The sequence below is a fragment of the Eumetopias jubatus genome, unplaced genomic scaffold (genome assembly GCF_037043125.1).
Source record: "Eumetopias jubatus isolate StellerSeaLion01/CBP00866 unplaced genomic scaffold, mEumJub1_p1.0 scaffold_7, whole genome shotgun sequence".
Taxonomy (NCBI): Eukaryota; Metazoa; Chordata; class Mammalia; order Carnivora; family Otariidae; genus Eumetopias; species Eumetopias jubatus.
In genome coordinates this window covers 31216333-31242594 of record NW_028274813.1, presented here as the reverse complement: position 1 = coordinate 31242594, position 26262 = coordinate 31216333, and the positions used below count along the sequence as shown (strand labels likewise).

General features: G+C 45.1%; 1 protein-coding gene across 1 annotated transcript in view; it reads left to right on the top strand.

Moving 5' to 3' along the window:
• Positions 1-26262, top strand: part of SMOC1 (SPARC related modular calcium binding 1) — a 149734-nt gene that overhangs the window by 56784 nt on the left and 66688 nt on the right. The window contains 2 exon segments of the mRNA XM_028099670.2: positions 12566-12731; positions 13865-13977. Of these exon segments, the coding sequence (XP_027955471.2) occupies positions 12566-12731; positions 13865-13977 (279 nt within the window).

Below are 26262 nucleotides of genomic sequence, written 5' to 3'. Positions count from 1 at the left end.
CCATTCGGGTCTGTTCTTACAACTGGTATTTCCAAACCTCTTCTGTCTGTGATTACAAAATGGCACCACATTTACCTTTACTCCTAAATTGCAATGACTTCAAGACCCTCGTCTGTTCAAACAGCATTGGGGTGCTTTAAATATTTCCACAAATTAGTCAAGATTTTCCCCTTTGCCCAAAGGAACCTCATCGCTGGCAGTGCCCACCATGAGAACACCAGAGTCTGTGCCAATGGAACTCTCCAGGTGCTGCCAAAGCCATTGATTTAGTTGCCAGGGCTGGACTGGGTTTCATGCAGAGGTGGGGAAAAGACCTGCCTCATTTCTGTGTCTTTTTGTCACCTAGGCCCTCGAACTGCTCTGTGCATGCCTAGAATCTCTCAAAGTGATCTTGAGTCTCTTGAACATCCTTTTCAGATTCTGTACCTCCCACTTTGCCCAGAGTCCTATCCAGTCTCCTGTGAAAACAGTTTTGTTTGGGACCTTGTCCTTCCAACCAGAGGGGCTCAGTCACTGCCCAGCACCCAGCTTTATGGGGCCCAACCCCAGCTACCACCACCCCCATAGTCGGTAAGCCCGATCCTGACCAATCTCCTCGCTCATTCCCCGGGGTGTAAAACACATGTCACATATCCCTGGGCATAAAAGGCTACTAGTGACAGTGGGACAGAGTATGGTGGGGCAGGGCCAGGGTGTGCAGGAGTCGTGTCTGGGTCCCACTGCCACTGACCAGCATGTTCAGTGACATGTTGGATAGTTCCACGCATAGCAACACCCAGTGAAAACTTGGAGCATGTCACTGGGCAGAGCCTGTGAGAGTGTTCGGGATAACCTCCTAAGGAGCCACTAGCCTTGGCAGAATAAATTGTTCCTGCCGGGTGGAGAGATAGTGCCAATGTAGCAGATCCTTACTACCCAATGTGTGTGTCACTGGGATGAAGGGCTGGGCATCTAAGACCAAACAGGCACTTAAGAGCTCCTTCCCTGTCTTCGTGGCTTTGCATCCAAGTCTGAGTTCTGTCTTGTAACCCACCATCTCTTGGGTACAGTCCGAATATAAGACCACTTTGTTGCTTCTTGTTAACCATCAACTTAACCTTTACTTATTGTTTCCCCAGTGCTTGTGGGCTGGGAGAATTGAGAAAATCTGGGTCCTGGGTCCTGGTTTCTGGAGAATGCTGTGTTTATTTGATTTGGAGTGATGGGGTTTTTATTTATGCCGGCGGGGGCAAGGGGTGGGGTGGGGTGGGCAATTGACTGTCCACACCCTCACTGCACGAGTTCTGCTGGCTAGTCTGTAGTGACTCGGACTGCAAGCAGGAAACTAGCATAAATGCTGTTCACCCCTGATCGAAAGGCTGATGCCCTGTCGGTGACCAAGGAGGGCCGACACCGAAACGTTTTTTGAGCTGTAAGGACTCCACGCATTCAAGAAGATAGTTTTGCCTCCGCTTACCTTCCATTTCTTCTTCCTTGCCAATACGCCCGCTTGTGGCACCCCACGTGTCTCTTCCTCACCTTGTGGGAGTCCAGCAGGGCTGTGATGGGGTTCACAGACGGCCCCCCTCTGGGCAGCAGTCTTCCTCCCCACAGACAGCTGTTTGGTTCTTGGTGCTTTTAGCTCATCCAGCAGTACTACCTGGTCACTTCCTTGGCCCCAGTACACCCCTTCTTCTCCCTTGCTGCTGCATGCGGCTCTCGTAATTTCCTGATCGGTCTCTGTGGTCTTTCATACCCTTGCCAGGGATTTCCATAGCTCAGGTCTGACCTTGTCTTTTACTTCCTTCACTGGCTTCCAATTTTTTAAAGGCAAAAAAAAAGACAACTGGGAATTTTCAAGACCTTCCACGTTCTTGTCCCCAACCTGGCCCTAGAGCCTTATTTCTCCCTAAATGGTCATTCCTAATCTATTCTTAAAAACGCATTTGCAGGGCACCTGGGTGTCTCAGTCTGTTAAGCGTCTGCCTTTGGCTCAGGTCATGATCCCAGGGTCCTGGATCGAGCCCAGCATCGGGCTCTCTGCTCGGCGGGGGGCCTGCTTCTCCCTCCTCCCTGCTTGTGTTTTCTCGCTCACTTGCTCACTCTTTCTCAAATAAATAAATAAAATCTAAAAAAAATAAAAAATAAAAGTAAATAAAAACTAGTTTGCTTCTGTGTACCTGTCCCTGTTGCTTAGGATGCCTTTCTGACATCCCTCCCTGTTGTGGAAGTCCGTTATAATCCCCTTGATAGCCCCTTCTCTGAGAAACCCTCCTGGATCCTTCTAGTCTGAATGCACTTCTTACTCTGACCCCACAGAACAGGGGGGTAGCTGCTCTGTCCTTAGCACTCGGCAGAGCCCGGGGCATACTAGGCGCTCAGCGATTCCTTGCTGAATGGATGCCTCTTTTTTCTTTCTTTTTCCCTCCTCTCCTCTTTTCCCTCTCTCTTTTTTAAAGAGTTAGCTATACCACATCTTGGACTTCTTGGCATCCCATTTTCAAACACGCTATCCTTTTGCCTGTGAATTAGGCTTTGCTTCCTGGTTGCTGGTGTTGCAAATGCAGTCCCTATGGAGCAAAGATGCAAGTCTTTGCAACTAGCTCAGCCTTGGAGGGCAGGGCCTTTGTTCTTGCTTTTTTTCATAAGCCCCACTGCATCTAGCACGATGCCTGGTAATTGAGGGAGTGTGCCGAGAAATCTCCAGAAACATCTTTGATTGCCTATGGGAGGCCCCATGTGCCATTCAAAACAAACATGCTTTGGCATTACTTTTCTTTAGTTTTATGGTTATTTTTGGTTAGGGAGTGTGATTTACTTACAGTGTAATTTTTTAGGTGTACACTTTTATGATTTTTAATGTTTATGTAGTTGTATGACCACCAGCATAACCAAGATAGAGAATATTCTCCCCACCCCCATTCTCTCACGCTTCTTCTCCTCCTACCAATCCTGGGCAATCACTGATACCTGAATAGTTTTGCCTTTTCCAGAATGTCATATAAATGGAGTCATGCAGTATGTGGGTTTTTGAATCTGGCTTCTTTCAGTTACAATCATGCTTTCTTTCTTTTTTTTTTTTTTTTTTAATTTGATAACATGGACCCTAACCAACACTTTATCTGCGCCGCCTTTCTCGTAGCTGGGCAGGGGGCACGCACGGGGTGTGGACGGGTCTGTGCGAACGGCCAGCATCTGAGTCAGCCCTACCTTTGCAGCCTTATTAGTGCTTCTTTGGACCGAGGGTCCCAGCTGCTTTGTCAAACCCGCTGACCCTCCGTCCCCTCCTGTCCCCCCGTGGTGGCACCTGGCCTACGACAGCCTTCTCCCCGGGGTCCTGACCGGTCATCCCCATCGCCGTGGGGGGCACTGTGGAGGGGGGAAGCTGAGTAGATGGGGTGGGTGACCACTAAATTCCTCCCTTGGGGAGGGGGCCGGGTGACAAAGGTCAGGCCTCTCCTGGCTAAAACAACAGAAGTGGTTCCAGCTGCCGAACAGCTGGAGGGGGACGTCTGCTTTCCTTCAGCAGCGTGAAAAGCCCTTTAATCGGGGGCGTGCTGTTGTCAGGCCCCGCGGTGAAGGTGTGTCGAAGAAGAGCAGACACCACCGCGGCTGCAGACCTCCCCTTCCCTTTGACCTCCCTTATCTTCCCCCCTCCATCTTCTCGCGCCCCACTCCGAAGCCGCCAGATCGAGACCCTCCTTTGCACCTGTGTAAATGCAGTGGCTGTGGGGTCAGGGAAGGGTGAGAGCAAGCTGGCAGAAATCGGGATGTGGATTTTCCAAGCAGATGATGGATTAGATAGCGGGCGGGTGAGTGACGTTTTAATGTGAAATTGCTCTTCGTTCCCAAAGATGTGCAGGCCCCGGGGGGAAAAGACCAAAGTGGGGTTTTGCAGCTGGTGAAGCAAGTGACAAGAGGTGGATAGTCCCTGGTCAGAGAGTCAGGGGCTGAGCTGCAGCTAGACGTCTGGAATGCGGTTCTCTACTGCTTCTTCCAGGCACTGGCTCCAGGAGTGGCTTTTTTCTCCTTTCAAAAGCAGAGTTACCTCCCAGAAATGCTTTGTAGTGCCTGAGCTCTAAAAGCTTGAGCCGGACTTTGACTTACAAACGTGCGGGGGGGGGGGGGGGGGGGGGGATATCCCTCCCTTAGGCAAGCTTGCTTTGCCTGCGGACCCTTCTCCTCTCCTGCCCACCGAGGGGCTATCACCATCACCGAAGACCCCGGCCCCTGCTGCCAGAGCTAACAACAGAGCCCCCCCCCACCCCACCCCCGGCCCCCGGCCAGCCTCGGGCACAGCGTTTCCTCCTGAGCCAAGGGAGGCCATGAGTGTAGTAGAAAGATCTGGCCCTTTCGGGGCAGACATAAAGAATGCTCTGCCACTTACCTGCTTGGCCTGGCTGGGCCTCGGCTTTGTCCTTGTTCATTGGATCAGTTAGTATTTCTTGAGTGCCCACTTTGGGCAAGGCCCCTGCTGGGCACGAGGGATCCAGCGGTGTGGCCCCCAGATCTTGGTGACTGGGCAAGAAACATAAAGTTAAACTGCTGGTCATTGAATTGCAACTGTGACACAGGAGGCTTGTCACAGGGGTCCCATCTGGGAAGTCAGTGTCCCAAAGAAACAGCATTTGCACTGAGACTGGAAGGTTGAATAGGAGGTATGAGGTTGGGGTCCAGTCCAGGGAGAAGGAACTCTCCCAGGACCAGCGAGTCCCAAGGCAGGAAGGAGCAGAGCCGTGGGGCTAAATGGGGGCCCGGGCGTGAGGGGCATTTACTGTGCTCGTCACCGACACAGCAGGTACACTGGTAGGGATCACTCCCTTTCCCACCCCTTCCAAGTAGAACTTTGCCGTTTGGGCCGGGAGACTTGCCATGACTTACAATGTTAATTCTGTGGAAAAGTGAATTCAGGGTGTCAAAAACGTGACGTATAATAAATGAATCACTGATACCATTTTATCATCTGGCAGTTATTCTTAGTCAAGTGCATGCACAAAGTGGCTGCAAGACAAACCAGAGCGTGAATCACATTGGCTGGATCAGAGTTTTCTCTTGACACATACTCATTTCAGGCACAGCAAGCCCGAGCCTCTCAGATTACTGTCTACCTTATGGAGGGGAATGCTTATCTGCAGGGTGGTAGGAAGGCTTCGGGGGCCCGTGTGAGGAGGAGTCCCACTGGGCCAGCCTCACTTGCCTACCTAATGATGATATCTGCCCTGGGCATATGGGTCCTAATCTCAGCCACCCCGGTACATTCCCTTCAATGTCTTTGTGGTTTCTCTTCCTTTAATCCAAGGGAAAAATCCTGTGTTTAATGTATGGCTTTCCTTATCTAATAGATGTTCCTTAAAAGGAAAGAAGAGAACAAACAGCTTACGTTACTCTCTGTGTTTGAGAGTTTTAAGCTTTTGGTAGTCGTTGGACAAAGAATATCTCTTTTCACAGTACATGATAAAAAAAAAAGGGGGGGGAGTTTTTTTTATCCAGGATATGTTTTCGGTAAGGTTTGACAGTCACCCCATTCATTCTCAAACCTGTATTGGACCACTGCTGTAGATCAGGCACTGTGTTAGGCCCTGCACATGCAAAGGGGGACAAGGTGGTCCTTCACACACATGTGAACACACAAATGATGGTGCAGTGTGTTAAGGGCTTGGGTGGAAGTATGAACACAAGGCTGCAGGAGCTCCAAGGAGCTAAATAATGATGATGTTTAAACATGAAAATGTTTGCTCTTCAGGATGTAACCTCCATGCAGTATGGAATTTGAACTGGAACGGGGAGGAAAGGTTGGTGGTACAGTCAGACATTTGGGCCAGAGATAAAGGACCGAACGAAATCATCATGGATAAATGAGGAAAGCCTGCTGGAGAGAGAGGCCCAGCCAGTCCTGCCTAGTTATTTCAGATGCTCTGACCGAGGCTCCAGGGAGGGACGCCACAGGGGCTGTTCCAGGCCCAGCCCTGCTCTCAGCTGAATGTAGTCCAAGTGTGTTACTTCAGTTGACACCATGTGGAGCAGAAGAACCTCCCAGCTGAACCCAGCCAATCCATGGACTTGAGAGAAATGATTAGTTGTTTAAAGTCACTGAGTACGGACGGGGGTGGTTTGCTTTGCAGCAACAAAGAAGCAAAGCAAAAATATTAAAAGTGAGTAGCGGAAGCTGTGTTATGCGCACATTTATTAAAGAGAAACCTCAGATCCGTTGAGTTTGGCCTGTGATTTTTGAACCTGATATCATAAAGGGGAATGCCCTTTGCTGCTCCGAATGGTGGCCTTCACATTTCTAAGCCCAGTGGCTGGGCCAGCGCCCTGGTTGTTTATAATGTCTCCTGCCTCCTCTTCTACGCCTGGGAAAAACTGAGAGATAAGCCTGTTAGCAGGAAAACGCCAATTTAGAATTTCAGATACTGGTTAAATCAGCATGGTACAAGTGGAAGTTAAGACTGCAAAGCCAACTCCATATCATAAAGGATCAGACATCTCCTAGATGGAACCTTAGGCTGCCTCTGCTGTTCCCTATATTGTCATGGAAACCTGGCACTCAGTCAAACCTGGCACAGCTTGTGGTACCCGCGTGGCCTCTCTGTGCAAAAGCTGTGGCAGGGTTTGCATTCTACTCTGCTGGAGCCTGAAGGCTAAGATAGGCATGTGTGCGTTTCAGACAGAAGGGGTTGTTGGTCTGACACTGATTTCATCTACCTCCGTCTCCTCTATGGAGAAGACAGTCCCCAGTCAGTAGCTTACTTTTCCACTAGGGAGGAGGGATTGTTGATGTGTATTTCAAGTGCTTGTCCTACTTTACAAATGTGAGCAGAACACAAACTGCTGTGTGTTTGCTTTGGAATCATTCACTCCCCAAGGAGAGAGGGTGGGAGTAGCAGATGATTGCAAACTCGAAATTGTCCTGGCCCCTTTTGTTTGGTTTCCGTATTACACAATCATATTTAGCATAATTGTTTTGTTTTTGTTGTCTTTTGGTTAGGAAGAAGGAAGGGAATGTATGCGAGGATTTTTATGAAAATACTATACCCCCCTGCCCCCAGGGGAAATGGTCCATGCTTTGTCTAGCTGGGGAGACAACTTGCACCCGCCCAGCACCAAAACCTTCCTTCAACCATGGCTGCTCTTGAGCCCACAACAGATGTCTGTGGCTCGGGCGTTCAGGTTCCTGCAGGGTGACTCAGACTCTGAGTTTGGTCTGTGTGCCGAGAGAACTGACTCAGGCCACAGGTTGGCACTTGGGACCTGTAGCCTGAGCTCCTGACTCCACAGCAGAGAGGAAAAAGCCACCTTCGTGACTTCAGGTAGACTGAGGAACTCCTGGGATGTGGTGCTGTTGATCAATAAGTAATGAACCGATTTCGTGTCCAGCTTCAAGATGTGGAAATTATCCTCAGGCTCTGCTTCTTTTTTGCCTTGGTCCAGTGGGTCTTAGCTTGGCTCAACTAGAAGTTCCAGGGAGGATGAGCCTCTCTCTCCCCCTCTATTGCTGTGCTCTTGGATATGGTAGCCCCTAGCCACACGTGGCTATGCAAATGTAAGTGAACTAAAATTAAATGCAACCAAAAATTTAGTTCCTCGGTTGCATTAGCTACAGTTTAGTGCTTAATAGCCACATGTGGTGTGTGGCCACTGTGTTAGACAGCACAGATATAGAACATGTTTTTCATCACAGAAAGTTCTGCTGGACTGTGTGGCTTTTAGCATTTCAGAGTCCCTAGGATTAAATCCTGTCTGGGTCCTGCAGTATCCTGTTCCCTTGCTGTATGGCCACTCTCTGCTCACTTGTCTCCACCCTAGAGTGCAGGCCCAGTGGGGGCAGGACTGTGAGGGTTGTTCTTGCCTGCTGGGCCTCATGCAGTGCTGGGTGTGTAGTCCTGGCTTATTGAAGACAAAAGTAGGTGAATGGATGGCTGAATAAACAGTGTTTGTGGACTCAAAGTAATCCCCTTGGGCCCTGGAGGTTTGGGTGATCATATTAGGGCATGGACGTCCTATTAAAAGTTCATTTTATAGAACTCATCGCCTTTTTCTTTTTTTTTTTAAACAACCACAAATACACACAGTTCCTAAAACAGATGAAAATGAGACACCACAGACGGTGGAAGACAGTCTTTTAGCAATGGCCCCATGCTGTCTCGGAACTTTTTTACTTGGCCTCAGGGACCAGTAATTTCTAGATGGAACCTTTTGAGAGCCCTTGTGGAGGTGGGAAGGATCTCCATGTGTTGGGGTAGGTGGGGCTTCTTCTGAAACTCTTTAACCTGTCTATTTGCAGACAGAATGTTCCCCCAGTCATTAAGCTGGTCTCTGGCACAGCTGCCGTGGCGTCTCTGTTGGCCCAGAGCTAGCCATTTCCAAACCAAATTTATGGCTTGTAGTTCAATGCCACGGAGACGCCCACAGCTCTCCTCTCCCGTGAGCTGAGGAAGAGAGAACAGGGCAATCTCCTTGAGTTTGAAAAGACACTTTGTCTTTTCCGATCCCTGCCTTTTAAGGTGAACAAGGGCCCTGTGAGGAGCTTATCCCACTAGGCTTCTAGTGCCTGGAAGGCAGGCCTGTCTTGTCTGGATCTTCAGCGGTTGGCGGCTGGCACACAGTAGGCTCTTGGTAAATGGTTTTTGACTTTGGGAATCCAGTTTTGCAACTGGGTCAGAGCTCCTACTTGCGGCCTTCCTCTATAATAATGAAAAAGGCGGTTTTGGTGTAGCTGGAAGCAGAGCTCTGAGCCAGGCTGTGGGTGTTGGATCCAACACTCACACATATGTGCTTGGAGGGGTCACCGGGCTTTGGTTTCTTCATCTGTAAAAATGAGGATTGTAACTTACCCTGCCTCATAGAGTGAAATTAGTTAACGTGTCATAAGTGATACCCAACTATCAGCTTTTATTATTATTGTTCTTCAGACTTAAGGTCTGGCCACCCAAATCCCTTTGTCACCAAGGATGAGTTCCTTGGTTTTCCCAGGCATTAGAAGATACAGACAGTTCTGTCCTTGTCTGACCATGAGAAAAAAAGGGCATGTTGCTCCTTGGCCCCTGCTAATTCCCATGGCAAAATAACCTAACAAGGTAGGTCTTACGAGCAGGTGTCACTTCAGATAAGTAGTGTCTGGATCCACAGGTGAGAAAACAGTCATGTGATAACAACAGCGCCTTGACCTGCTCTCGGACAGTCTGGGTCACAGGTTGGCCTGGAAGCCTGGGTGGGAGGGTACCAATGCCACCTCTGGCTGGGGGCTGGCTCTTCACCGGGTGAAATTACAGAGCCAGGTCTGGCGGCATTTCTAGGCCACAGACGGGTTAGGAATGGGTCTGGGAGGGCCACACAGAGGGAGGGAGAGAGACATTTGAGGCCAGCTTTGCTGGTTGCAGCCACCTGTGTCCTGTGCCCATTCAGGATCCCGTGGCCAGGGCTTCCCAAGCCTGCCTCGTTCAGCTGGACCTTTGCGTTCCAAGTTTTCCATGGCGCACCGTTGGTGGTAGATGGGGAGGCCTGTGGTGGCAGAGAGGTCTGGGTGGGGTAGGAGAGAAAAGCCTCACCTCTCAAACTCAGAGACGACTTAAATTTTGAGGTGGAGCCAGGGCAGGAAGCCGTGGAAGACCTCTGCCCACCATGTAATGTAGGGGGGAGAGGGGGTGGGAGCATGGCCCAGTGACCTCCTGGGGTGGCAGGAGCCCACAGGCCGGACCTGTCACATTGCACCAGCTGGTTTGGAGGTGATGCCATGTGGGAGATGCTGCTACAAGATCTTATTCATCCTTCAAATGCTCGAATGTCCCAGCTTTGTTCTAGATGCTGGGGATGTATTCACAGGCAAGATAGACATTCTCCTTGTCTTTGCAGGTTTCAGAGTTGGGGATTCCATTGTTAATCAGATAATATATAGTTCACCATCACAAACTGTTAAGTGCCGTGAAGGAAAAGTGAGGTGTGAGAGGGTATTATAGGGGACCTGTGCTCATCTGTGAGAGTCAGGGAAAGCCTCCTAAAAGAGATGATATGAGCCAAAATCTGAAGTAAGGGTGGGAGGGGAGGGAGAAGGAACAGTGTGTCCAAAGGCCTGGAGGGAGGAACAAATGTAGCTTATTTGGGAAATGGAAAGCAGGCCAGTGTACCTGAGCAGTGGTGAGCAAGGCGGGGACAAGGCCGTAAGAGCTGAGGCCAGGGAAGGGGCCCCAGGGTCAGATTCTGCCAGGCCTAGGAGACCATGTGAAGGTCCCCAGGGTGATGGGACACTGCTCTAGGGTTTAAAGCAGGGGCAGCCTGAGGGGAGTGAGGCTGGGGATGCCATGCAGGGTTGAGGTGTGGATGATACCACCCCTGGCCGCTATCTAGTGAGCTTAAACTCTTCCCTCTGTGTGGCAGCCTGGGAGGTAGTGGGCTTCCTCTGGATATGGCTCTCTATAGTATTGGCTTCAATCGCAGAACACTAGACTCTATTATGAGACACTATCAGGACATTTTCCTCTGGGCTTGGGCAGGACTCAGGTTGAACGGTGCATGTGGGAGCCCTGAGGGTCTGCAGGGAAGACAAGTTGCACTGTCCATCCTGAGGAGGCCGGCATGGTTTCAGCCCTCAGCTGCTCCCTCCCTGTGCTGAGCAGCCAGCACCCAGGTGTGAGGTCAGGGTAGCGGAAGGGACTGGTTTTATAGTTGGGAGGCAGTCTGTGTGCTAGTGAATGGGCTTGGACTCTCTGGGAATTTGGCCAATATGGGGGTGTGTGTTCCTAGTGCTCCCTTGAAAGGGGTGATGCTGCCTCCAGACTCCCTCTGCTGTTCTGGAAAAGGGTCAAGTTCTCCTTTATTTGCTTTGCACAAAGGGCCTCAAGATACATCTGAAACAGGGGTTGTACTCACACCTTCCCTAAACCCTATGAGCTTGGCATGATTATTCAGTCAACTCAATTATCACCAATAGCCAGGTGTGCCCATGACATTGCCATGCATTATTGTGGGATATGCATTCTGTCAACTTGTACTGGTAGAGAGCCTTGAGTGGACCAACAACTCTGCTATTTAGGGGTGGATAAGCGTGGATCCAGCTCTCAAGGCCCATGCAGCCTAATCATGGGTTATTCAACAGAAGTTCATGGATTATTGTATGATCCAATTATTTTCCAGCTGTATCCTATAGTTGCTAACAGGGGTTCACTGATAAAAGGGTTCATGGTCAAATAAGTAAGTGGGAGATGCATCATCCTACATGCCCTTTGATCTGCTTATCTCTTGCTGTGTAACAAGATACCATAAAACTGGATGGCTTAGCACAACAGTTTATTGTCCCTTACAGCTCCATGGGTTGACTGGGCTCAGCTGGGCGATTCTCACTTGGGGTGTCTCAGGCAGTTACTTATTTTTATCTGGTAGCTGCAATCAGATGATAGTGGGGGGTGGACTCATCGAATGGCTTCTTCACTCACTGGTGTCTGTGCCTGGGTTGGTTGGGCATTTCTCTCTGCCCATGGTTCTGTCACAGGCTAGCTTGGGCTTCCTCATAGTGTGGCGGTCTCAGGGTTGTTTGGCTTCCTGCGTGGTGGCTCAGTTCCCCCAGAGTGAGTGTTGCAAGAGGCCTGGGAGGAAACTGTAAAGCTCAGGAGTCCCAAAACCTCATTTGCATAGCATGTTATTGGTCAAATTACTGAGGCTAGTCCAGATTCAAGGGGAGGGAATTAGCAAAATGGGAGGAGTAGCACATCATTTGCTGCTATCATGATGCATAAGAACGTACCAAAGATGTCTGAGAAGTCCTGCAGTAAAGAAACCATCAGAGCGCCTGGGTGGCTCAGTTGGTTAAGCGACTGCCTTCGGCTCAGGTCATGATCCCGGAGTCCAGGGATTGAGTCCCGTATCAGGCTCCTGGCTCAGCGGGGAGCCTGCTTCTCCCTCTGACCCTCTCCCCTCTCATGCTGTTTCTCTCTCTCTCAAATAAATAAATCAATAAAAGCTTAAAAAAAAAAGAAACCTGTTTAACTCAGTGTTTCCCGATTTGATGATGATTATCTTTTTAAATTAGGAAATCCCTTTCTCATAGAAAATCACTTGTATTTTGCCAGAGAGCAGTAGGCAGAAATTGAAGGGTGATCGAGTTGCGTCTCCAGACTACTTTCTAATAAATTAAACTCTCCAAAGATGGAATGTAGAGTTTGCTAGTGAGTTCCTGATTTGGGGAAGTACCCAAATAGGGTTATGTGGCCACGTGCAAGGATGGAGAGGCTGAATATCCTGGTGGTGAAAGCTTTGATTTGACTTCTGACTGATCTAGGTTCAAATCCATCACTTATAGCTGTGTAATGTTGGACCAGTTACCTCTTTCTGGCTGGAGTTTCTTTATCTACGAAACAAATAGTTCCTATTTCACAGGGCTGTTGCTAGGATTAAGGAGATCCTGCCTGTGAATTACTTAGCATGGGATGCTTTCCTTGGTTAGACTTTGTGGCTCCATTCCACTTCTAGGGTTTAATAACTGGGTTTATTCTGGACTTGCTCCCCCAGGCAAACCAGTATTGTGAGACATGGACTCACCCCTACTTTTCTTGCAAAAGTAACCTCGACACCCTTTCACTTTTTTCCAACCTAGTTCCTCATAAGCGACCGTGACCCTCAGTGCAACCTCCACTGCTCCAGGACTCAACCCAAACCCATCTGTGCCTCCGACGGCAGGTCCTATGAGTCCATGTGTGAGTACCAGCGAGCCAAGTGCAGAGACCCTACCCTGGGTGTGGTACATCGAGGCAGATGCAAAGGTGAGTGTGTGTACATCCACCCAGCAGAGAGGAGGCTCCCAGGTGCCACCGTGCCCTGCAGGGGGCGCTGTCTGTGGGGGAGGCTGAGAATGAGTCTGTTACTTGTGTTCCTTGTGTTTCTCCATTGGAGAAGAGGGGAAGGAGAAGGGGCCTACCCGAAGGAATGAGCATGATCATGTCTTTCTAACACTGCCACCAGTCTAGGGCTTAGAGAGATGGGGCTGCTATCTGGCTAGAGCTATTTATTTTTATTTTTTATTTTTGTAAATGGAGATGCTTAAAATAGCAAGACATTATTGTTGGCTCCTGAATAGGGAGGGCTTCCAAATTGTTGGCCAACAGATGTATTTTGTTTGGGCTGCTCATATGTTTAAAAATATTAAAAACATTTGCGACACATTTAAAAATGGAGAGATTCAACATAAAAATCTGGATTTTTGTACTTCTCATAAATAATTGGAAGCTCGTATTAGGTCTGTGTTCCAGTATTCCACAGGGAAACACATGGCTAGACCTGGGCGGCAGCTTCCTCCTTTGAGGGGGAGGGCTGTTCTCTAATTGTGGTACCGCCAAGCTGAGTGCCACTCTTTGCACACCTGGTTCAGCTCCCTAATTTATATCACGTTCCTCTGCCCTGTAGATATTTGCGTTTGCGATCCCTGGGGCTGCTTAGAGCTGTTGTAGGAATTGTGTGAGATGAAACAGGCTGCCCTAGAGCTTCTGATCTTCCAAAGAAAGTGCTTGCAATTCTGGAACTCTAAAACATCTTTGAGACCCCTTGGGCCTGCAGGTTTTTTCAATAAGCCCAGTGAAAAATAATAGAGGTGGGACTTTTTTTTTTTCCCATGGGAGGCGCTAAGGGTACTTGGGAGAAAAAAAACATAAGCAGAATCTGGTATAAATGCACCTCCCTGACTTTTCTAAGAATAACACTAAGAGGAAGGTGAGGCTGAGCAGCACGTACCAGCCACTGCCCTTGTGTTGGTAGAAAAGCCAGTTGGAGGTATGGGGGCTCTCCCTTCTGCAGAGAGGGTTTTCCCTCAGCTTTCCTAGTACTGGGCAGCCATTTTGTCTCATGGCTCCAGTGTGGATTCAAGCAGAGTATGAAACTCGCGCCTCCCCTCCTCTTATAGACGCTGGCCAGAGCAAGTGTCGCCTGGAGCGGGCTCAGGCCCTGGAGCAAGCCAAGAAGCCGCAGGAGGCGGTGTTTGTCCCAGAGTGCAGTGAAGACGGCTCCTTTACCCAGGTGAGGCCTTGGCCAAGTCTCTCAGACCCATTTCCTGGACTGAGGCCGAGGGGAGGTGCTTGAGAGTGGGAGGGCCCCTCAGAGCCTTTGCTTTCTGGGAAACTGCTGAGGGCTCTTTGACACCCCCTGTGCTACCTTCTGGTGCCTGCACTCCCCCTCCTGGGCCCCCCATGCCATCCCTTGCCAGCTGGCAGTGGGTCCTGAAAAGGGGCATGGAAGTCCAAGCCAGGAAACCAGCATTGCTTGGTCCCCGTCCTCCCTGCTGGCTGTCTCCGTTTTTCTCTTCTGTCAAATGCAGGCTGATTATTTTTCTTATCCCTGCCAGTTTCCAAGGGCAACCCTGGTAATCCCTTCACTGTTTATTTCTACCCCTTCTTCCTACCCCTAGTGCTTGAACAAAGCAGTGCTCCCTTTGAGTACACATTGTACCGTGATTCTTGGAGTGTGTGTGTATGTGTGTGTGTGTGCATGCATGCATGTGTATGCATGCACTCAGATTTAAAAATTGCCTTTTGGGCAGTCCCACCTCTCATCCTGCATGGTCTTCTGGTTAGTTCTTTGTGTAAAAGTAATGTTGGCCACGTTGATGTTGGCACAACTGTTTCTAAAACACAAGTAGCACGAGGTAATGATTGCCATCATTATACATAATCATGGTCATTACGTTGTACATATTATTATATGTTACTATTGTTATGATTGTTATTAAATAGGAGTATTACTATAGCTTATCTCATGGGGCTGTGGTGAGGATTTAAATGCGTTCGTGCATGAACCACACTTGGAACACATAGATGCTATTTAAATATCCTGCATTTTCATCAGCATTATCCCCATATCCACTCTGGTGCTACTCCTCACGTCTTCCCAAGATGTTACGGATGATGTCGCTTAAGGAAAGTAAAACCTTTTCTTGAACCTTCCCCTCCTCCATTTTTTATTTATTGTGTATTCTGGTGAAAAGAAGGCAGGTGATGTTTGTGTATATGTTTGAAACTGCACTGCTGAGAAATCATGTGTAGGGGAGAAAATCAGACTTCTCTCAACTTAGTTTGGGGCCGAGAACGGGGCAGGGTCGGGGTAGAGGTCGTAGGGAGAAGGCAAAGTTGATGGCCATCATTTTTCCCTTTCTCTACGATCGTGTCACCCCCGTGTGTTGCTTGTGAGAAGGTTGGCTCCTGCCCTTCTGGTTCTGAAGTGCTTTCCGCCTTGTGACACACAGCTGCTGGTCAGCTTTGGTTTCGGCGAGGCCGGTCCGGACCAGGTGGTGTTTGCCGGCAAAGGAACTTCTAGATTAATCCGGGCAGAATTGCTAAATGAGGGGGCCCCTGAGGTTCAGCAGAGGTTGGATAGACAGTCAAGAGCCCCTTCGTTTGTTTGACACGCTAAGCACTGCCATGTGTCTGCAAGCCCGAGGCTGGCTCGCCGTGGTGGGCAGCCGGCGGCCTGACAGCCCGCTCATCTCCGTTACAGTGATTGAAAGGGATGTGCTTTTTCCCTTGATCAAAGACACTGCAATAACTTCACGAAAGGAGCCTGCCTCTTTGAGTGTGCTTCAGTAACAGGGACAGGCTGCCCGAAGGCTGTGAGACAGAGTGTTTCTCCCTCCCCCAGCCTCCACTATCGCTTAGCCGGACTTTTTTGTTTTGTTCTCTAAGACCAACATCCAGAGACCAGCTGTGTTACTTTAATATTCTTTAGAATATTGATAGGCACGCATCCTGATGTTATTACCATATTTTAGCCCTGTGAATTATTACATGGTAATGGGCTCTTGAAGTTTATGGAGGGAGCAAGGGGACCCTAATAGGACTGGATTTGTTTGGCATGGGGCACAGCTTGGGACCACGTGAGTGGGCTGGTTTTAATGGGGTTCACATGGGATGCGGTGGTCTCTGTTCGCTTCTTTGTTTGCTCTGTCCTTGTCCCTCCCCAGCCCGAACCCCAACCCACACAGCAGGGTGGTGCGCGTTAGGTCACGTGCGACTTTGAAAAACCTTGATACCTAGCCTACACCCCAAAGGCTGGGAGTGGGCCCCAGACATTGTGTTATTTTAAGCTCCCCAGGTGATGATAGTGTCTGGTCAAAGTTTTGAATGACCCGCCGTTGTCATCACTCTTGTTCTTGATTGCATCCTTGGAATGTGGAGTTCAGTCTCTCTGGGGACCTGCAGAGCCAGGTTGGGAGTGAAGCGCTTTATCCTTTCCTATGGCCTTATCTGTTTTCTCTTCTGGGTGTCAGGAATGTAATTCCTGACATCTGTTCTGCCAAGGCCTCTGCCAAGCAGTTGTCTGGTGCCCAAACCGATTAACTGAAAGCTCAGCTGTAGTGGAAGGGTATTGGATTAACACCACCAGGAAACGTTGGCTGGAGCCTGTCAAGCTGGTGCATCACTGAGTAATAATGATGGCTACTCTGCGGAGTGCTGCTTGGTGCAAGGCACCAAGTTTTAGAGCCGTTAATCTTCACTGGAACCCTTTGAGGTAGTTATTAATACCCTTATTTACAAAGGAAAACTCAGTTTCAGAGAGGTTGAAAAACTGGTTCAAGGTCACTTACACTAGAAAGGGTTTGTGCCCCGCCCTACCTAATTTCAAAGCCTGGGCTTTTAATGTTTTTATGCTATAAAAAGTGGCCTTGATGTGTGTGTAATTCATATTCATCACCATTGTTATTCCAGAAGTCCCCGCTGTGATGCTAGTGGCCAATCCATAAAGGAAAAAAAAAAGAAAAGAAAAAATCCTTTTGATTACAGAAATTTTCAAATATACAAAAAGAAATAATAGTATAATGAACTCCATGTACCCGTTACCCAGCTTTAACAATTACTAACGTGTGGCTGATTCTGTTTGATTTCTGTCTTGTTTTCATCTCCTACCCCGAACTGGACTGTTTCAAAGCAAATCCCAGACACAGTATTGTTTTCATCTCCAACATTTAGGAGTTCTGTTCTGGGCTGTGTGCTAGTTGCCATGGAGGGTTCAAGAAATGTCAGGACTTGTGCCTTCAAGGAGCTTTCGTTGAAAAGATAAGAAAACCAGTGATAAAGTGGCTAATATACATGGTTGTATTTCAAATGGTTATATTTCAAATGCCCATTTACAAGTCAGTAAATTGGAATTCCAAGTGCATTTTATTGTTGAAAAAATTTATACCAATTAAAAGTTTCTGAACAGGGGCACCTGGGTGGCTCAGTTGGTTAAGTGTCTGACTCTTGATTTCAGCTCAGGTCAGGATCTCAGGGTCGTGAGATCAAGCCCCACAGTAGGCTCTGCGCTCAGCGGGGAGTCTGCTTGGGATTCTTTCCCTCCTCTCTGCCCCTCCTCCCTACTCTCTCTCTAAAATAAATAAATCTATTTAAAAAAAGTTTCTGAACATAAAACCTTAACCAAAACTAAAAGACAAATGACACTTATTAGCCTTAATGACAAAGGGCTAAAATACGAAGAATTCTTACACACCAGAAAGAAGATCCTAGTAGAAAAGCAGGCAAGAGATACCAACCAGCAGATCACACGGTAGTAACAAATAGCCAATAAGTGAATATGAATCCTGACATTTTCCTTAACAATTAAGGAAATACAAACTAAAAATGTCATTTTGCTTACCAAATTGTTAAAAATTGGAGAAAAGATAGTAATATTCAGGCTTGAATATTACTAACTATTGAGAATTACTAAAGGGAAAATCTACCCTCCCACATTAGTTTGGAAAGTAAATTGGCATTGACATTTTGTGGGATAATTTTTCAATATGGGTCAAAAGTCCTTAGATGTGCCCACATCTTGTGCCTACCCTTCCACATCTAGGAATTTATTCTAAGGAAACATTAAGAATATGTGCAAATACTTAGCCCCATGGATTTCCATCTAAGTTCTGCTTATAGTAGCAAAAATTTGGAAACAATCTAAACATCCAGTAATGGAGAATCACTTAAATTAGGCATAATTTATACTCAATTCATAGCTGCTGCACTCTGCAGCTAGTAAAACGATGTGTTATAGAGGCTCATTTTACATAGTGGGTGTATGTAGGTATGTTAGGGACTTAATTCATCAAATTAAAAAGAGAACTATTTTCATTTTGTTCTAAATAGAAAAGTTATATATGCTTTGTAAAAAAGGAATTCTGATAATGAAGAAGTATGTAAGGTAGAAAGGTAGAGCCGATGATCTTATCTCCTTGAAAAAGCAACAGTTGGGGTGCCTGGTGGCTCAGTCAGTTAAACGTCTGCCTTCGCCTCAGGTTGTCATCCCAGGACCCCAGGATCGAGCCCGGCATCGGGCTCCCTGCTCGGCGGGAAGCTTGCTTCTCCCTCTCCCTCTGTCTGCCACTCCCCCTACTTGTGTGCGCGCTCTCTCTCTCTGTCAAATAAATAAATAAAATCTTAAAAAAAAAAAAAAGAAAGAGCAACTGTTGAGTCTCTAACCCTCCAGTTTTTTCCCTTTATATACTTATCATTATTTAGGACAAAAATCGTATAATATATATCTTTTAATAACATTTTCTATTTAAAAAAATTAATAACTAATACAATTTTATTTATTTATTTTAAAGATTTTATTTATTTATTTGTCAGAGAGAAAGAGAGAAAGTGAGCACAAGCGGGGGTGGAGGGGGTGGCAGGCTCAAGCACAAGCAGAGGGAGAAGCAGGCTCCCCACTGAGCAGGGAGCCCCATGCGGGACTCTGATCCCAGGACCCGGGGATCATGACCTGAGCCGAGGGCAGACGCTTAACCAACTGAGCCACCTAGGCGCCCCTCTTTTAATAACATTTTCTTAAACTAATTACATTGTGGATTTATTTTCATGTTACATATAAATCTACCTAATTCTAAGAATTTTATTGAAGTGTAACTGAGATACAATGTAATATTAGTTTTGGGTGTACAACATAGTGATTCAACTTTGGTACACATTGTGAAATGATCACCTCAATAAGTCTAGTTACCATCTGTCACCATACAAATTTAATACAGTAATACTGATTACATTCTCTGTGCTCTACATTACCTCCTCATGACTCATTTATTTTACAATTGGAAGTTTGTACTTCCTGTTCCCTTGACCTTTTTCATGCCCACTAGCCCCGCTCCCCTCTGGCGACTACCAGTTTGTTCTCTTTATCTGGGCTTTGTTTTGTTTGTTTTGTTTTCTGGATTCTACATACACGTGAAATCATGCAGTATTTGTCTTTCTCTGACTTATTTCACATAACATAGCTCTCAAGATCCATCTGTGTTGTTACAAATGGCAAGATTTTATTCTTTTTATGGTTGAGTAATATTCCATTGCGCACACACACACCCCATTCATCCATTGTTGGACCCTTAGATTGTTTCCATATCTTGGTTATTGTAAATAATGCTGCAGTGGACATGGGGTGGTTATATCTTTGTGAATTCGTATTTTCATTTTCTTTAGATAATACCCAGAAGTGGAATTATTGGATTGTATGGTAATTCTATTTTTAATTTTTTGAGGAGCCTCCATATTGTTTCTGCAGTCATGGACCAATATACATTATCAACAACAGAGCACGAGGGTTCTCTTTTCTTCACATCCTTGCTAAGACTTGTTATTTCTTATCCTTTTGATACTAGCCATTCTGACAGGTGGAAGGTGATATCTCATTGTGGTTTTGATTTGCATTTCCCTGACAATTAGTGATATTGAACATCTTTTCATGTGCCTCTTGGCCATCTGTATGTCTTCTTTGGAAAAATGTCTATTCAGATCCTCTGCACATTTTTAAACTGGATTGTTTGGTTTTTGTTATTAAGTTGTTGTTCTTTATACATTTAGTTATTAACCCCTTATTGAATATATAGGTTGCCTTTTCATTTGGTTGATGGTTTCCTTCTCTGTGCAGAAGCTTTTTGGGTTGATGTAGTCCCATTTGTTTTGTTTATTTTTGCTTTTGTTCCTCTTGCCTTTGGAGTCAGATAAAAAAAAAAACATTGCTAAGATGGATATCAAGGAGCTTATTGCCTATGTTTTCTTCTAGGGCTTTTATGGTTTCAGGTCTTACATTCAAGTGTTTAAGTCATTTTGAGTTTGGAGCGCCTGAGTGGCTCAGTTGGTTAAGCTTCCAACTCTTAATTTTGGCTCAGGTCATGATCTCAGGATCCTGAGATTGAGCCCCACGTCAGGCTCTGCACTGGGTGTGGAGTCTGCTTAAGATTCTCTCTCTCCCCTTCTCCCTCTGCCCTTCCTCCTCCTCTCTCTACCTCTCTAAAATAAATAAAAAAATAAAAATAATCCATTTTGAGTTTATTTTGGGGTATGGTGTAAAATAGTGGTCCAGTTTTGTTCTTTTGCATGTGGCTGTCTGGTTTTCCCAACACGGTTTATTGAAGAGACTGTCCTTTCCCCATTGTATATTCTTCCCTCCTTTGTCATATATTAATTGACCATATAGGTGTGGGTTTATTTCTGGGCTCTTGATTCTAGTCCATTGGTTCATGTGTCTGTTTGAATACTAATACCATACTGTTTTGATTACTATAGCTTTGTAGTATAGTTTGAAATCTGGGAGTGTGATACCTCTACCTTTGTTCTTTCTCAAGATTGCTTTGGCTATTAAGGGGCTTTGTGATTCCATACAGTTTTAGAATTATTTGTTCTAGTTCTATTAAAAAAGCTATTGTAATTTTGATGGGCATTGCATTGAGTCTGTAGATTGTTTTGGGTAGTGTGGACATTTTATTTATTTTCAGATTTTATTTTTCAATTTTTTTCTGGATTTTTAAAAATTAATTTTTTTTAAGTTTTTGTTGTAGTGTTCAATGATTCATTAGTTAAGTAAAACACCCAGTGCTCATCACAATGTGGACTAATTTTAACAATATTAATTCTTCTAATCCATGAACGCAAAAATATCTTTGCATTTATTTGTGTCTTTCTCAATTTCTTTCTTTAATGTCTTATAGTTTTCAACATATAGGTCTTTCACCTCCTTGGTTAAGTTTATTCATAAATATTTATTCTTTTTGATGCAATTGTAAATAGGATTGTCTTCTTGATTTCCCTTTCTGATATTTTATTATTAGTGTATAGAAACACAACAGATTTTTGTACATTAATTTTGTATCCTGCAACTTTACAGAACTCATTTATTAGTTCTAACAGCTTTTTTGGTGGAATCTTTAGGGTTCCCTCTATACAGTATCATGTCATCTGCAAATAGTGAATGTTTTACTTCTCCTTTTCCTATACTTTATTTCTTTTCCTTGCCTAATTGCTGTGGCTAGGATTTCCAATACTATGTTGAATAAAAGTGGGGAGGGTGGGGCTCCTTGTCTTGTTCCTGATCTTAGAGGAAAAGTTTTCAGCTTTTCATCATTGAGAATAATATTAGCATTGGGTTTGTCATATATGGCCTTTATTATGTGGAGGTACATTCACTCTATATCCACTTTGTTGAGAAGTTTTAATCATAAATGGATGTCAAATTTTGCCAAATACTTTTTCTGCATCTGTTGAGATGATCATATTATTTTTATCTTTCATTTTCTTAATGTGATATATAACTTTGATTGATTTGTGGATATTGAACTATCCTTGCATCCTTGGAGTAAATCCCACTTGATCATGGTGTATGATCCTTTAATGTATTGTTGAGTTTGGTTTGCTGATATTTTGTTGAGGAGTTTTGTATCTATGTTCTTCAGGGATATTGGCCTTTAATTTTCTTTTGTTGTTGTCCTTGTCTGGTTTCAGTGTCAGGGTGATGCTGGCTTCTTCTTTTTTATTTTTTAAAAGATTTGTATTTATTTATTTGAGAGAGAGAGAGAGAGAAAATGAGTGGGGAGGAGGTGCAGAGGGAGAGGGAGAAGCAGACTCCCTGCTGAGCAGGGAGCCTTATGTGGGATGACTTGATCCTAGGACCCTGGGATCATGACCTGAGCGAAAGGCAGACGTTTAACCAACTGAGCCACCCAGGCGCCGGTGGTGCTGGCTTCTTAAAATGAGTTTGGGAGTGTTCCCTCCTCTTCAACTTTTTGGAAGAGTTTAAGAAGAAGGGTAGGTATTAAATCTTCTTTGAATGCTTGATAGAATTCACCAGTGAAGCCACCTGGTCCTGGACTTTTGCTTTTTGGGAAGATTTAGCTTCAGTATCCTTACTAGTGATCAGTCTATTCAGATTTTCAATTTCTTCTTGATTCAGCTTTAGAAGATTGTATGTTTTTGGAATTTATCCCTTTCTTCTAGTTTGCCCAATTTGTTGGTATGTAATTATTCATAGTATTCTCTTATAATCTTTTGTATTTCTATGGTATATGTTGTAACTTCTCTTTCACTTTTTATTTTATTTGAGTTCTTTCTTTTTTATTTTCTTGGTGAGTCTAGCTGAAGGTTTGTCAATTTTATTTATCTTTCCAAAGAACCAGCTCTTAATTTCATTGATCTTTTCTACTGTCTTTTTATTCTCTATTTTATTTATTTCTGCTCTAATCTTCTTCCTTATACTACCCTTGGGTTTCATTTGTTCTTTTTCTAGTTCCTGTAGGTGTAAAGTTAGATTGTTTATTTGAGATTTTTCTTGTTTCTTGAGGTAGGCCTGTAGTTCTATGAACTTTCTTCTTAGAACCATTATAGCTACATCCATAGATTTTGCTATGTCATTTTTCTGTTTTAATTTGTCTCTAGGTATTTTTTGATTTCTTCTTTGATTTTTTTTTCTGGTAGTTTTTCGGTAGCATGTTGTTTAATTTCCAAGTGTTTTTGGTTTTTCCAGTTTTCTTCTTGTAAGTGATTCTTAGTTTCATACCATTGTGGTCAGAAAAGATGCTTGAAATGATTTTAATTTTCTTCAGTTTATTGAGATTTGTTTTGTGGCCTACCATGTGATCTATCATAGGGAATGTTCCGTGGGCACTTAAGAAGAATGTATATTCTGCTGCTTTTGGATGGACTGTTCTGTGTATATCTATTAAGTCCGTATGGTCTAATGTGTCATTTTCTGTCTGGATAATCTGTCCATTGATGTAAGTAGGGTGCTAAAGTCCCCTGCTATTATTGTATTGCTGTTGATTTCCCCTTTTATGTCTGTTAATACTTGCTTTATATATTTTGGTGTTCCTATGTTGGGTGTATATATATATATATATATTTATAAATGTATCTTTTTGATGGATTAACCTCTTTATCATTACATAATGCCTTTCTTTGACTTTTATTACAGTCTTTGTTTTAAAGTCTATTTTGTTATATATAAGTTAGCTACACCAGCTTTCTCTTGTTTTCCATTTGCACGAAATATATTTTTCCATTCCTTCACTTTCAGTCTGTGTGTGTCCTTACTTCTGAAGTGAGTCTCTTCTGTATAGGCAGCGTATAGATGGGTCTTGTTGTGTTTTTTTCTTTTTTATCCATTCAGCCACTCTATGTCTTTTGACTGGAGAATTTAGTTCATTGACATTTAAAGTACTTATTGATAGATATGTAATCATTGCCATTTTGTTAATTGTTTTCTGATTGTTTTTGTAGTTTCTCTGTGCTCCTTTTTCTCTCTTCCCTTGTGGTATAATGTCTTTAGTGTTATGTTTAGATTCCTTTCTCATTTTATTTTATGTATTACTATAAGTTTTGCTTTGTGGTTACCACAAGGTTTACATAGAACATACTATGTATATAACAGTCTACTTTGGTTGATAGCAACTTGAATTTGGATACATTCCAAAAGTCTACATTTTTACTATCACCCCCCCCAAGGTTTTTATGTTTTTGACATTACACTTTACCTCCTTTTATTTTATATATCTTATAACTAATGTCGTTTTAGTTAATTCTACTACTTTTGTCTTTTAACCTTCACACTGGCTTTATAAGTGATTTAATCACTACCTTTACTATATATTTACCGTTTCCAGTGAGATTTTTACTTTTGCATTTTTTTGTTGTTAATTAGTGCCATTTCTTTTTAGTTTAGAAGAAGTCCCTTTAACATTTCTTATAAGGCTGGTTTAGTGGTGATGAATTCTTTTAGCTTTTGCTTATCTGGAAAACTTTCTCTCTTCTTCACTTCTGAATGATAACCTTGCCAGGTAGAATATTTGTGGTTGGAAGTTGCTGAAAAGTCTGTTCATAGCCTTGTGCAGTTTCCCTTGTATATAACAAGTTGCTTTTCTCTTGATGCTTTTAAGATTCTCTCTTTAATTTATGACATTTTAATTACAATGTGCCTCGGTGTGGATCTCTTTGGGTTCATTTCATATGGAACTCTCTGGGCTTCCTGGACCTGGATATCTGTTTTTTCCCCCCAGGTTGGGAGTTTTGGCAGATAAGATTTCTGCCCCTTTCTTTTTCTCTTTTCCTTGTGGGACCCTTCAAATGTGAATGTTATTCTGCCTGATGTTGTCCTATAGGTCTCTTAACTTATCTCCATTTTTACAGTTCTTTTATCTTTTAAGGTTTTATTTATTTAGGGAGAGAGAAAGAGAGAGAGAGAGGAGGGGCAGAGGGACAGGGAGATAATCTCAAGCAGACTCCCCACTGAGTGGGGAGCCTGACGCATGTCTCAATGCTGGGCTTGACATGGGGCTTGATCTCACAACCCTGAGACTATGACCTGAGCCAAAATCAAGAGTTGGACGCCCAACCAACTGAGCCACCCAGCTGCCTCTGAAATTCTTTTTTTCTTTTTGCTGCTCTGTCTGGGTGAATTCCAATGCTTTGTCTTCCAGCTCGCTGATCCATTCTTCTGCTTCATTCAGCCTACTGTTGAACCTTTCTCGTGTATTTTTCAGCTCAGTTTTTGTATCCTTTAGCACTGTGACTTCTGTTTGGTACTTTTCCTATCTCTCACTGAGAAGTTCTCACTGAGTTCCTCCATTCTTCTCCCAAATTCAGTGAGCATCTTTATGATCATTTGAATTCTTCACCAGTTTGATTACTTATCTCTGATCATTACAGAGGTCTTTTCCTGAGATTTTGTCTTGTTCTTTCTTTTGGAACATATTTCTGTTTCCTCATTTTGTTTGACTCCCTGTGTTTGTTTCAATGCATTAGGCAAAACAGCTATCTCTCCCAGTTCTTAAAGCAGTGGCCTTGTGTAGATGATGAACCTTATAGTTCAACTTTGCCCTAGTTCTTGGTTGTCTCCTGAACTTTTGTGATTGTCTAAACAACCTGATTTATTCTTGATATGCCCCTGTTGTTGAGGGTATGTCAAGACCTGTCAATGGTACAAGGGAAAGAATCTCATTTAGCACCAAGTTTCAGGCCGACTGGAAGCCAGACCCTCAGGCAGCAGCTTTTAGATGCTTTTAAAGAATATGTATATGTATATATAGTTCTGTAGGGCTGCAGTCAAATCCCTACCAGCCTCCAGGTCACGGGATCCACTGTCCCCTGCGTGACAGTTGCAAAACTCGGGGCTCCAGATAAATATATAAACTCCTTTCTGGGAGGTTTTGTCAAGCTGTTGCAAGGCCAAGGGTTGTGCAAGAATGGTGTCTCCCTGCTTATGATCCCTGGGAGTGCCTCAGTAGCCTCTAGCAATGTGGGAAACTTGAATCCTGTCCCACAGGCTGTAGCTCTAGGATAAGTAAATAGGCCTTTTTCACAGGAAGACTGGGTACGTGTTTCAGTCTGCTGTCTGGGCTGTGCCTGCACAAGGTGTTGGCCTGCTGGGAACTGTCTTAGAATTTATAACTGTCTGTTATAGTCCCTTGGAGCTCAGGAAAGCCAGCCCCCTTGGCCACCAGGGCCAGGCAGACAAGGGGTATCCCCTGTGCAGTTTGTGTGCTCTGACTTTGGCAGGGCAGCTGGAGAGCTCAGGGGTGGGGCCCACTGTCTGGCTTCAGAAATGTAGTAGGATAATGGTGCAACTGTGCCCACCTGAGGGCTTCAGCCATGCTGCTGGAGAGTGCCTTGTCTGCACTGGGCTCGCTGGCCCCAGGTTGGGGGCTGGAGAAAGCCATGACCACTCAAAGTCACCAGCCCCAGTCAGGGTGTGGGAGAGTGTGTTACCACTTGTGCTGCTGACTTTAGCAAAGGAGTGAGAGAATGCCATGGCCATTTGTGCCTATCTACCCCAGCTAGGGAGCAGGGTGACCCTGCAGCCACCTGTGCCTTCTGGCCTCAGCAGGGCAATGGGGACCGTGCTGGGACTGTACCCTCCTCACCCTTCCCCCCCACCTCCCAGTGGGGCTAGGGAGGGTGTTGTGTCTGAACAGGCCTGCCTGCAATAGTAGGTGGAGAGTACCCAAATAGCATCTGCTGGCGCTTTGTCTCTAGAGAGAGCCCCAACTGTCTCCTGCCTCTCCAGCAGAAACCC